Source organism: Vulpes vulpes, chromosome 7 (genome assembly GCF_048418805.1).
Source record: "Vulpes vulpes isolate BD-2025 chromosome 7, VulVul3, whole genome shotgun sequence".
NCBI lineage: Eukaryota > Metazoa > Chordata > Mammalia > Carnivora > Canidae > Vulpes > Vulpes vulpes.
In genome coordinates this window covers 84,611,283-84,625,468 of record NC_132786.1, presented here as the reverse complement: position 1 = coordinate 84,625,468, position 14,186 = coordinate 84,611,283, and the positions used below count along the sequence as shown (strand labels likewise).

The 14,186-nt window shown below is 37.1% G+C and overlaps 1 protein-coding gene across 1 annotated transcript; it reads left to right on the top strand.

Annotated features, from left to right (window-relative positions):
- The first annotated feature begins 145 nt into the window (after window positions 1-145).
- BET1 (Bet1 golgi vesicular membrane trafficking protein) lies at window positions 146-9,642 on the top strand. The gene is made up of 4 exons (XM_026003771.2): window positions 146-350; window positions 4,202-4,326; window positions 7,116-7,172; window positions 8,480-9,642. The coding sequence occupies exons 1-4, from the start codon at window positions 332-334 to the stop codon at window positions 8,633-8,635; spliced, it is 357 nt and encodes a 118-aa protein (XP_025859556.1). The 5' UTR covers window positions 146-331; the 3' UTR covers window positions 8,636-9,642.
- Window positions 9,643-14,186: the final 4,544 nt, after the last annotated feature.

Genomic DNA, 14,186 nt, shown 5'->3' with positions numbered 1-14,186 from the left:
GAGCAAGGTCCAGGGAGCTGCAGGCCCAGCAGCCAAGTCGCAGCATCCGCCGCTCCCGGAGGAGGGTTCGCGCCACGCTCCTGCCTCGCTACCACCTGTCGACGGTGAACTACATTTCCCAGAATGCCATTCACGCCGCCTCGCGAGGCAGTAAGAAGTTCCTGGGTGACGCCATCAGCCGGCGCGATGTTTAGACTCCAGTGATGTCGTGGCGCTTCGGGGAAAGAAGTTGGTGATTCTCTGGGCCCTGGTACTGAAGACGCCGTCCGGGGTCCCCTGGCCCCTTCCTACCCACCCCTCCATCCGCTTTTTTCTTCCCTCCTCTGGCAGGATGAGGCGTGCAGGCCTGGGTAAGGAGAGGGCCGAGGTTCGAAGTTCGGGGGGCCCCGAACTGGCTGTACTGGGCGCGGGGACGCGGAAGGAAATCGGACCAGTCTTATGTCACTGGAATCTGGGCCCGAAAGAGGATGTATGGAGGAGTCTTTGGAGGCGGTACCCGGTAGAAACACACCATTTGTCCCAGATGCTCGGGGTTTCCTGTAGTTTGGTTCAGTTCCAAGTTTGAATGGTAGGTTTATAGAGCGTAGTGGAGGCATGGGGGCGGGGTACGCACAGGCGCTAATCGAATTGCCAAGGGTTTTGGGGGTTGCCGACTGTCCGAGACCGATTACGAGACCCGCTGAGTTTCCCCCGAGCTTGGCTTCTGTGTCTCGTGCTCTGCTCGTCCTGGATCTTAGTTTTTTTGTACAGAAGCGAAATTCGAAGAATAACGTTGCATGCGAAGCGCTAATAACAATCCTATTAATCTGGTAACAGCGAGTTACAAAGGTGAAAGTACCCGTCATTACTGTTACAGGCCGTGGTATGTAACATCGGGGTCAAAGGCCATTTTACACAGAACATTCTCTGAGTCTTGTTCCACTGTAAAGACTTAGGTTCACCACGCACAAGGATTTTTAAGGGGTCGTTATAACGCACAGCTAATAAAACAGCATTTTGTGGGTTTTGAAGCTATTAAGAGATGATTTAAAAAAAAAAAAAAAAAGAGCCTGCTAAATCAGCCACAGCGTACCTGAGAAAATATGTGGAGTACTTGAAAAAAGATAACGTTGCCTTTTTCAGTGGTTACAATAAAATGGAGAAAGAAAAAAAAAAGTTTTTTTTTTTTAAAGTTGGTGAAAAGTATTTTAAAGTTGGTGAAAGTTGCCAGTAACTTTAGACTTTGTTCATTGATTTAAAAAAAACAAAAAGTATGACAAAGAGCTTTTGAAAAATAATAGCTTTTATGAATGCTTGGATCATAGAAAGTTGGCCAGGTAAATTGTAGAGAAAACAAAATAATTTTGAGCTATTTAGTTTTATATGCCTACATGGTTTTATTTTAATCATTATTAATGATAACAAGCCTTTATTGTGGTACTTGAGCAAGCTCTAGGTATACAGTTGAGTATGGCTCTGTTTGTGTTCCCAAGGCTTCCAGTCTAGTTGTTGAGTAGGAACATGTACAAAGATAAATTATAGTACAAGGTGCGAGTTGTACATCCCAGTACCGAGTAAGTTCTACAGCTGGTGTCTCGGATTTCAGAGATAGAGCACTGCACACTTTGTAGAGACATAAGCACTTGAACTAGAGCTTGATTAACAGAGGATGAGAGAGGTGAGTTCCAGTTGGAAGCAAGACTCCCCTACCCCTTCTCATAGGCCCCAAAAGTTGTAGGACTAGAATTATGAATGGTGTGTATAAGGGATTATCATTACACCGGTTTGATTGAAGTAGGAGTCATGGAACCAGAACCAAATTGAGGAGATCTAGGAGTGCCCGGCCAAGGAGTTTACATCTCATCAATAGATCCTTTGGCCTCCTTTAATGTTTTTGTGCAACAATGTGCCGTGATAAGTTGCAGAAAAGAGACTTGAGAAATTGTGGTTCTTAGCCCTAATTACATAGAATCACCTAACTGGACATTAGCTTTTAAGGCATTGATACCTGGACTGCAGCCCAGACTAATTATATTAGAATCTCTAGGATAGAGTTTGTTTTGTTTTGTCCCAAGCTTCCTTGTAGTTGAGTGGAAAGATGCTTACTTACGTGTCTATTGCTATCATTTACATTGGTGTGATTTTTTTTTTTTTTTTTGGAGTATCAGTGTGTATTGACCTGAATTTTAAACTTGGGATAAATAATGAAGCTGATAGATGCTCATATAGCACACTTCCCATGAATCTCTAAGTAATTTGGTTCAATTATTAATGGAAACTACCCTAAAGAAGTAGCATTTGTCTAAATGGACAAAGGCCAAGGATTATCTTTGACATTCACGAGCTTTCCTACGTTTCCTACTGTATTGGAGAGTTTTATGGATAGTGTATCAGCAATTGAGGGAAAATTTGAGGAATGCAATTCTTTATTCCCTGGAACATACTTGTTTAACATTTTTTGTGTTTTTTGTAGTGGTGGAAATTGTGTGAGTGTCTGCTGCATATAAAGTACTCATTAGTTACAGGGAATATAGAAAAAATATGAGACACTGTCTCTGCCCTCAAATTTGATTCCATTTTTGGAATGGAAGGCAGGTACATTCAAAGATGAATAACTATGAAGTCAGAGTCTATTTATTAATTCATTTATAGGTATTTATTGAGTGCCTTATTTTGTGTGTGTGTTTGTGTGTGTGTACACATTTGTGGGGGATATACACCCACGAGTGAAACAAATTTAGTTTCTGCCGTTATAGTATCATCTAGAGTGTGATGTTAGTGTTCTGTACAGTAAGAACTGTAATAATTAAGAGGGAGTTTTGCTTTTAGGAGAAAGTGAGGTTTGTACCATGTCTTGAAAGAACTTCCTATTTATACTTCAACTGTCTTTCAGCTACCAGCACAGACTATTACTTCCTGTCCTTCCATCTTTTACTGTCCCTATTGCTGCATCTGCTCTTTGAGTTTATGGAGACTTAGTCTGTGCATCATCCCTTTCCCTCATTTCTCTCTTGAAAACTGCTTCTATCCCTGTCCAGTGTAAGTCCCCACATTCCCTATATCCAGCTTCTCCTTTGTTTTTTTTGTTTTGTTTTGTTTTTGTTTTTTTCCAGCTTCTCCTTTGGCAAGCAGTCTCAGCCTCTTGGGGCTCCTTTTTTTTTTTTTTTTTTTAAAGCCCCAACACTGTAAACCTCTTGATCAAACTCTTGATCAATCCAACCATCCAGATTCTTACAGGCTAACTCAGGCTGATGAGCTCTTCTTCAGAAAAATCACACATCCAGGAGGATTGATACCATCACAGTATGTTGTCTCAGCCAGGATCATTTTATCCCCCTAGGACCTGCGTAGTCCTAGTCATTTTCCCCCATTATGCTCTTTACTGCTTTGTTCAAATGATACCTTTCCTTAAAGACAGCCTTATCTTTTCCTTTACTGAGAAAATTGGTGGTATCAATTGTCTAAAAAAAAAAAAAAAAAAAAAAGTGGTTAAACACCACCCTCAGTTATGCTTTCCTGTCTCAGTTTCTAGCACATTTATATAGATTCACTCTTCAAGGCTCACTCCACCTGTTTGATCGCTTGATGAATACCAAGCACTTTATTAGGCAGAAGCTGTGACTGTATTCTCAGTGCAGTTTCATAGAAGATCAGCTCCAAACAGTAGGAGTTCCTGACACATAGGAGTTCCTGAAATATTTGTTGAGTGAATGCATGTTCCTCTTAACTTTCAGCTAATGTTCTCCATAAGTTATCCCAGCTCTCTTCTATTTAAAAGAAAGAGATGACAGTAAAGGACAGGCAGGAGTTCCCTCCTGCTGTATTTATCCTTTTTCTTCCTTTTCCTTCATAGCCAAGCTTCTTCAGTGGATAGTTTACGCTACTACTTTTAGATTCTTTTTAAAATTTGTAGTTCTACGGAGCAGAGAATATATCCTGAATATCCTTGTATATCGGTGCCTATTTTAGCGTCCTGTGGGCAATCAATAAGCAATCAATAAGAAAATATAAAAATGAATTGAACATTCTTTGCTTAGAAGGGGTCATTAGAAAGAATTGTTCTGATCTCTGTTTTATTAATTTTTAAAATTCCTTTGAAGTGTGAATACTATAGACATACGTGGTCTGCAACGCCCTCCAGGGGTCTTTTTTGGTTCTTTCCTATTAAAGTTTCAAAAGTGGCTTGTTTTCGCTACAACTGTACTGACTCTGATCCTTGCAGGTGAAGGAGTACCTCCTGGCAACTATGGGAACTATGGCTATGCTAACAGTGGTTATAGTGCCTGTGAAGAAGAAAATGAGAGACTCACTGAAAGTCTCAGAAGCAAAGTAACTGCTATAAAATCTGTGAGTATTTAACAGATGTTCTGTACTTTGAAATTTGTGTATTTATGTACTTACATGTTACGTACTTATAAACTATTTTTATTGGCATCATACTAAGGAATTCAGTTACCTAAGTTGTGTATAATTCAGCAAGGTAAAAATGCACTCAAAATTTGAACATGATTTGAGTAGATTAGAACATGTGGCCAGTCAAAACGTGATACAACTATTTATTTTTTTAAAACTTCTGTTTTTTGTGGGTAAATCTACAGCACTGTGTGTTGTCTGTAGTAATGTCTCAGAGCAGTCCGTCTCCTGCACCCAAGCAGCTCTTCTCTTGACTTTTCTTCTCTTGTATCCTAAGCTACACATCTCAGTGTTTCACCTATCTACCTTTGTACCTGATGTCAGTCACTGAGTTTTGTGCTTCTTTCTTTCTGTTTCTATTTCTACTTTTCTATTTCTGATACTATCCCTTGGTTTTCTTAGGTCAACTACTGAGAGAGCCTCTTAACCTGTCTGTTCCTCATTTTTCACACATTCTGTTCTGAGTTACATACTGTCACCACAGCCATCTTTTTGAATGTTTTTTAAATATGCTCCCAGATGTCTCCAGTGTCTTCTCATGATGTAAGAATGAAATTCACAATCTGTAGCTTGATCAAATAGGTTTTTCAAAGATTGTCCAAAGCTTTTCAGACCTTATACCCCGCACTTCTGGAATGTATGTTTTCTGCCAGACAAATTAGAGTACTTTGTGTGTTGTGTGTATGCTGTTACTTGCACCCCCTTATCTTTGATCACCGTTGCCTTAGAGGTGTCCTCTCCTTCCTTATATTGGCTGATGGCTTGCCCATAGTAAACGTTCCACTTCACTGCACTCCTTTCTTCTTGCAAGCTTTACCTGATTACCACATCAAAAGTAACTTTTTTTCCATGTGAACATAAGACCATTTGTACCATTTCTCTAGTATGTATTGAATAGGAACCTGCAATGTAAATGATTTGTATTGTAAAAGAAATTTACCAGAATGTAGGGTTTTCTTTTATACTTATTTTTATCTTTTACACAGCACCTAAGCATAATTCCTTATTGGTGTCATTGAACTTAATATGTATCAAATAAAGGAATTACAAAAAGGTGATTTTAACAGCATATGTGATTGATTCTATATTACATTAAACATGCTGTACACTAATAGAGCATTCAGTAGAAGCTCGTGTTGCCAAAACTTAATTGGTATTTCATTAGTCTTTGGAAAATAGAATTGTATTCAGCCTAGAGACTATTACATTCTGCAACAAGTATTGTTTTCAAAGTCATATTAAATCAAAAGGAGTTGATCAATGAACTAAGTAATACTATATAATGTTAACAATTTAGAAAATCAACATTTAAAGGGAATTAATTAAATGTTGGTTGTTTACCCCACCTCCTTTTTTTTTAAAGGATTTTAATTGTTTATCTGAGAGAGCCTGGGCAGGGGGAGGGGGAGAAGAAGGGGGAGAAGCAGAGTCCTCACTGAGCAGGGAGACCAGTGAGGGGCTGGATCCCAAGACCCTGAGATCATGGCCGGAGCTGAAGGCAGGTGCTTAACCCACTGAGCCACCAAGGCAGTGGTTTTTGTTTTTTAACTCCAACGTTGATAATTTAGGCTCCTTGTTAGAGAAAGCTTTTCCCCCCTGGAAATATCTTTTCTTGGCATGATTGACAGTTGTAGAAAGTAGGTGGTTTGTGCTGTTTAGCTTTTTTATAGTCTCTGAATTGTTATATTTGGGGAAAAAGCTCATGTTGTGATCTATAGCATTCTAGTGTGGTTTTCTGTCCATATCACCCCATATACTTTCCATACAAGATAAGTTCAGAGGAATATTTGCAGTGGTTTGCCAAGATTTTCATTTGTTTCATGTAATTTATCCAGATATTTTGGAAGTGAAGCCTTTGATGAATTTGTCATGTAAAGTATTACATAGGTTTTGGTCTGAATAGCAGCCCTAACCATGTAAATAGTATTTCTTTTAGGTTCAGCCTCTTTCTGCATAGCTCGGGATGGAGGTAACCATAACTTGCCAATTTTTTCCCAATTTATTGTCATATTTTAAAGAAAAATACTTTTGGAATCTAAATAAATAACCAGTTAAGGCTATATATTCAAAGTAATGTCCCATTTCATTAAAAGAATATTAAGTACTTAATATAGATTTGAATTAATATGCATACTTGAAATATATCTTTTAAAATGTAAAGAATAAAATATACAGATAAATTCTGTTGTATAATAATATAAAGAGAGGAAGAAAAAAGCATGCAAAAGAATGGATAAGAGAACCCAGAGAGAGATATGGACCAAAATTAAAAGGTGAAATTGAATATTAAGGTTGAAATAAAAATTAAGAGCAGAGAAATAATATCCATAGTCAGATGGGGTAGAAAAAAAATTTTTTTAATATTTTTTATTTATTCAGGAGAGACACAGAGAGAGAGAGAGAGGCAGAGACACAGGCAGAGGGAGAAGCAAGCTCCACACAGGGAGCCTTACGTGGGACTGGATCCTGGGACTCCAGGATCATGCCCTGGGCTGAAGGCCGCACTAAACCGCTGAGCCACCCGGGCTGCCCGGTAGAAATTCTTAATCCATTTTCCTTTTATGTCAGTGGAAAAAAATATCAGAAGGAAGTATATGTATTTTGTATTTTTAGAAGACTGTTTTATTTGAGAAAATGAATATGCTTAGAATGGTATTATTGTTACTTTATAACAATTAACTACCTTCATATGAATAATCATGTATGTGGTTTTTTTTTAACAGCTTTCCATTGAAATAGGCCATGAGGTTAAACATCAAAATAAATTATTAGCTGAAATGGTAAGTGGTTATGACTTTAAATTGAAGAAATTTGATCTAATATTCTCAATTTAGTCTGTTAATCAGGAATAATATCATTTTAACTTTTATCCATTTTGAAATTAATCTAGAGATTATAAATCCTGGATTCCTCCCTGTTTATATTTCATTGCTTTAAAATAACTATAATCGGTTTATTTACTTTCCCATTTTTCATCTTGCCTAATATATACAATTGAAAGGATGAGGTGGAAGCCATTGTATCTTTAATCTTATAATTTAGAAACACTGTTAAAGACTCAGGACAAAAGACTATTTTGAGTGTTCTCCTAGATCTCCATGGGTATAGACTACCAAGTAATCAAAAAGCACTTCATATCCAACCAGCTGAATGTCTTTCACTTGTGAGTCTGTTTCTTTTGCTTGATCTCCTAAGGATCACTTCTGAACAAGTCAATAAGATTTGAACATAGTAACATCCCAGAACCTTTTATCTCAAGTCTAAGGGAGCTCAGCAATATACACCTTTTCTTGTGGAACCTCTTTCCATTCTTCATTGTTTATTTTGGATGTCACTTCTCTTGACCTTCCCTAGTTTCTCCACTTGCTTTTAAAATTGTATTCAAAAGTGAATGTGACATCGAAAGCAATGTTCTTATGGATGTTGTACATTAGAGTCACCGGGGAAACCTGAAAATATTTATGCCTGGTTCCCGATCTAAATACTGATATGACAACTCCATAGAACCTGAGCTGTGCAAAGGCTATCATTATACTGGGACCTTTACATCTTAGGATATTCTCTTAAGTTTCAATAGACTGTACTAATACTTCAAGGTCAGCAATCTAAATAAAAGGATCTTAAAAGTAAAGTACATTTAACTGCTAACTATATTAAATTTTAGATGAGTTATTGTACTGAATTACTGAACGCAACCAACCATTTGACCTTGGAGAGCAGTTGCCACCCCAACAAAAGCTGAGAAAACAGCTGCATGATAGTAGACAAACTACATACCTTTATTGTTAATGCTTTTTAATTCACATGATTGGGAAAAGACCTAAACAGTTTGGGATTTTGAATTACTCTGATGCTGAAAGAAATGTTTATTGGATAATGAAAGAGCTTTTTATTCATTGAGAGAATTACTCTGTTTTGCACGGAGTAATCAGACTTGATTACCCAAGTTATAAACAGACTCCTGAATTGATTAAACACTAAAAATATCATTAAAAATGTATTCTAATAACTGTATATTCAATTACTTAAATGTGCATATGTGGAATATTAGAATCTTAACTATTATGTTTTCCTTTTCTCCTCACAGGATTCACAGTTTGATTCTACAACTGGATTTCTAGGTAAAACTATGGGAAAACTGAAGATTTTATCTAGAGGGAGCCAAACAAAGCTGCTCTGCTATATGATGCTGTTTTCATTGTTTGTCTTTTTCGTCATTTATTGGATTATTAAACTGAGGTGATGCAAGTAAGTGTGAGTTTGGAATTTGTTCCAATTTAACTGTTTGCAGTACCACTTTGGTAAAAAAAATCAGCATCAAAACATTCCTAATTTTCAAATATTATGACTTTTTCCATTGAGGATTACTGAATTTTACTTGTTTTGTAAATCACCTTAGATAACACAGTGCTCCTTGAATACTGTTGCTTAATGACTCATTTTTTGCCCCTATTTTCAGGGGTATTAAGATGGCCTGAAGTCATTGTGGCCCTAATAATTCTTTTTCCTGTTGTTCGCTGTCAAATTAAATAGCCATACAAAACGCTTCTGTTAGCATAAATGTAGGTTTATGTTCCATGTGAAGAAGCTTAGTGGGAGAATAACAGAATCCCTGGAGAGCCTGGTGCTGAACTCTTGAGGTAGTGAACAAGTTTGTGATGGAATGGTATATGTATTTTCCTAATTGTCATCAACCCTGGTATTGTACTCCCCTTTCCTCCTATATTTGGTTAAAACTGTAGGCTAATTTCCTTTTACCTACAGCATTCCTCTAAAATTTGATGACATGACTCCTCTTTCCCTCTGCCCAATGACCTCATCCTTCACTAAAGCTTGTTACTTTGGCACATTTCCGGTAGGGCCCAAAACAAATGTATACCAGTCTAGTTGTTGTTTTATATTGACTTTATACATACCATTGACTTGGCGTATAATAGTTTTATGATTTTTAGCTACTTAGGTAGGCCATTTGGTTATCCTTTGTGACAGAATAATGTGAAGCTAAAGTTATTACTCACTCAGCTCTGAATGGAAATAAAATTAACTGCCTCTGTTTTATTATGTGTTCAAAATAGATATTGAAAGTACTCGGGCATTGAATTTGGGGTTAAGTTGCTTTAATCTATATGTTTATAGAAAGGAAAACAAAGATGGATAGAAAGAAATATTAAGATGTTCTTAAATACTCTGTATTGCTACCATTTGGAATTTGCCCATTAACGGGCTCTAAAAATAAAATTTTTAACGAAATATATTGTCTTTGTTGCCTCTTTTTTTTTTTTTTAACATAAAATCTGAGAAATGGTCCTGAAAACAGACCCCAAACAAAATCTGGAAAAGATAATATATTTGTATTATTTTCAAATAAATGAGATAAACCATGACTGCAGTTTCAAAAATGTCTTTAATTCCCTATATTTTTAGTTTGTGTCTTATCTTTGATTTTGCTGAGTGTGCAATCCCTTTTGCTCATCTCTAATTAACTATAGATTCAGGTCCCATCTTTGGCTATGTTTGTCTTCATTTGGACCTCTACTTGACAGATAAAACACTAGAACTGAGAAGGGTTGAGTAACTTCACATATAAAAAGCAGGCCAGAGGTCTTGTGATGTGATATGAGGGACTCTGGTTTGAGTTAGATGACCTGAGTTCAAATCTTCATTCCTTCCTGTGCTCAATGTTTCTGGGCCTATTTCTTCATTAAATCACCTATTTCATAAAATTGTCAGAGGTAGATAATTTATTGAAAATATGTGGTACATAATCACTCAATAAATGTTGGTTCTCCCTGTCATTACTATACACATAAGGGACTTATTTTAAGAGCAAGACAATATGGTGGTGTCAGGCTTTGAGGTGATCCTGTGACTTCCAAGTAGAAATGCCTCTCAATTAGAGATCAATTCAGTTTTCAAGAATTACTTAACTGTGTATTCTGTGCCAATTATGTGATGTCAGAGCTTGGGAAGTCCCAGAAATCATTGTCAAAAGTGTCAAAAATTAAAATTGCAAAAGGAAGAGCAGAAGGCCAAAGAAAAATGACTGAAAGATGGAAAGAGAAGATAACAATGGAAGTAATGAGATCAAAGCCTTGGGAAAACCAGTGATGACAAGTGAAGAATGGATTTCAAGGTTAAGTTTTGGCTGTTAGGTGAAAATCTTTGTAAAGTATTAAAACGCTATTTATATCTTGGGTGTTATCAAGGAGATAGGGATTTCAGGAAAAGGGGTTTGGGGTGATATAAAAGTGATTCTCATCACTGCTTGTCCAACATTTCTAATTTTGCAGTTCTTTTTTGAGAACTGCCTCAAACAGGTCCCTAACCAGCATTTCATATAATTCCCTCATCACTGCCTTGGCTGAGATTCCTGGCAGGCAGGGGACTCCTCTGGAAACCTGTCCCTACCCCATTGGAGATTCTTCCTGCAGCACCTTTTCTCATCGTATTTGGGAGAACCCTAGCAAAAAGTACTCCTAGAAACAAAATTTGGGGGAATCCTCAAGTATGGAAAAATTCTAATCTTTTATAAATCTTTATAAGCCCATTGCTAACTCTGAAAAGTACTTTATTGCTATTGGTGTCTGGGAAGTTGATTATAATAACGGAACGGAATGTATTCACATTATAGTTTTTATTCAAACAACATTAGATGTGGAGATATTTGGGTAATGGGTGGTAAACTATAAATTCCATATTTTAAACAGTAAAGCAAATTCAGGAAATGATAAAAATTCCAAATATCTGAATTTTTCTGCAAAGTATCTACTCAATTTCACTAGGAGTTGGTCCTTGGAAGTGCTGACACATTTGCAAATAATAGAAAGTGTAACTTACCTACACCATCCCCTGTGGATACAAGGTGTAGGTCTACAGTGAGCAAAGGGAGAATTACACATATCACTGATAGAATTTAAATTAGCATGGAAATTAATTCATGGGTACTCCCTGAACAGAGAAAAGCTGTTAGACCTAAAACAAATAGGCATCATAAACATCAGATTCTGGAGCAGAAAACCCCCGCACCTGCACCAATTGATAGCTTCTAGTTCTATAAAATAAACTAGTTGTCCTAATTTTTCAATGCTCTTAAATTTCAAATTATATGTATTGAATTTGCTTCCTTGTAGAGAAAGTGGGAAAAGTGCTTGATAATTTGAGTTCATTCAGTCAGTAAATAACTTCATCAGGCTATACTGATGAATAACCTCTGACTAAATATTTACTGGGAAGCAGAATAGCATCGTCAGTAAGATGGAAAGCTATCCCCCTGCCGGAGCATAAATGCTGGTTCCCACTCACACTGTGAGTTTGGGGTGATGACCTCTCCACCTCTATTATTATTACTCTATTTATAAAACAGCAATAAAAGTTGTGCATACAGATACTGGTAATACACAGCACTACCTTGCTACTGAAGTGCTAGTCCTTGTAAGGAAGTTAGAATGGGCTCCTGGGACTCAGTGGTAGCTGTTGCCTTTGTGGGTTCTGGGGTCAGGACACCTAGGAATCTTATCAGTCATGCTTACCCACATGTTGCCAAAAAAATTCTGGCCACCTTCTCCCCGCTGCCGGGCCGTCTCCCCGCCAGTACTGCCCTGCTAGCACTGGAAGCAGCTATTTGTCTTCCCTCTTCTAGTGAGGGGTCACCAGTTTCTGGAATTTAGTTCATTAGATTTCTTTGCAGCCTCAGCAATCTGATGGGATTTTTTTTTTAAAGAAAAAACCTATGATTTTCCAGTATATCTAGCTTATTTGAGTTCTTAGAATGGGAGCAAAAGATGTCAACTTTGGAAGCAGAAACCTAAAGACAGAAAGTTCTCTACCTGTAGAGAACCAGTTGATAAACGTTCTGTTTCCTTTTACTTTTTCTACAATTATATTTTTAAATTCTATTTTGAAATTTCCTGCATTACTGTTTGAGGTATGTGGCACAAATAATTTTCTTTTTAATTTACAAAGTGCCAACCAATTATTCTCACAGTAAATATTGGATAACACTTTCTTCTTCTTCTTCATTTTTATAGTATATGATATGTTCTTTTTCTGGAGTATGTATTTTGTTCTATCCAATTTTTTTATCCATGTACCAGTACCACACTATTTTAATTATTGGACTTTTGTAGGGTTTTAATAGCTAATAGATACCTATTCATTTTTTTCTGATGAACTTCATTATATTTCAATAATATTTTAATAAACCATAGTGGATTTTCATAAGAAACACATTAATCTTTTATAATATCCTCTGAAAAAAATCTCTAAGATGTTTCCCTAATTGGAAGGTTGGATTGACCCCAAGCAAATTTCTCGTTTCCTTTCATTATATGTTAATGTTTAAAGGTATAGTGGTAAACCAGGTTTCTGGGGCTAGGAGTGTGATTTATAGTAATTTCTTTTTCTTTGGTGTAAATATTCTCACCACATTTGATTACATACTATGATATGACATCACTGAACACAGTTGTGAAAATACATGCACAATTGGCTCTCATTAACTGATGCAAACTAGCGCTGGTGTACTACCGGCTATATTGATGATAAACACTCTTTTAAAATATGTAGAAGTTTGGGGTGCCTGGGTGGCTCAGTCAGTTGAGCATCCAACTCTTGATTTCAGTTCAGATCATAATTTCAGGATCATGAGATCCAGCCCTGCAAGGGGTTCCGCACTGGAGGTGAAGCCTGGTTAAGATTTTCTCTCTCCTGCCCACTTTGTCCCTCCACCCTTCTCTTACTCTCTCAATCTCGCTCTCAAAAACAAACAAACAAAAAAGGTAGAAGTTATTTGTTTTTTTAAATTCACTTATATTTTAATGGAGAAAAACTAGGCAATGAAGTTAAATTGACATTAACTTGAGAATAATATTTTTCAATGACAATGGACACTTCGAAGATCATTTGTTTTTGTTTTTAAGATACTATTTATCTATTTATTTGACAGAGAGAACATAAGTAGGCAGAGTGGCAGGCAGAGGGAGAGGGAGAAGCAGGCTCTCCACTGAGTAGAGAGCCCGGTATGGGGCTCAATCCCACAACCCTAGGATCATGACCTGAGCTGAAGGCAGATGCTTAATTGACTGAGCCACCCAGGTGCCCCTTAGAAGACCACTTGTGCATTTTGCATATGTTAAATTTTTTCTTAATCTGTATGAGTAAATCCATCTTCTGGTAGTTCAAATACTGTGTATGAATCATATACAAAAAGGGAAGGTGATTATTTTTATTCTCCATACTTTTCCCTGCAGTTAAATGTTCAAACAGTCAGCAAGGATCATTCTATACATTTTATAAAGCTCTTCTCTCTTAGAAATGTATTGGCTTTTTGGGGCATCTGTGTGGTGCAGTTGGTTAAATGTTCAACTCTTAGTTTTGGCTCAGATCCTGATCTCAGAGTCCTGAGATGGAGCCCCATGTCACTCACTGCTCATTTCAGAGTCTGTCTCAGATTCTCTCTCCCTCTCCCTCTGCCCCTTCTGCTCAAGCTCTCTCTCTCACAAATAAATAAATCTTAAAAAAAAAAAAGAAATGTATTGCTTCTAAAGTTTATCTTAGTTGAGTAGTTCAACTAACTTACCTCTTTGCTCTTTGTAGAAGAATTTTTCACAAGCCTCTAAAGGACTACCAAATAAACTGAAGAGATTTGCAAAGTGCCGAGACCAGGTCTTAAAATAATCTTTCCTTACCCTTCAAAGTGAACAGAAAGATAGAAATATGTGATACATTTTTCACAAAAACATTATCTACAGGGATCCCTGGGTGGCGCAGCGGTTTGGCGCCTGCCTTTGGCCCAG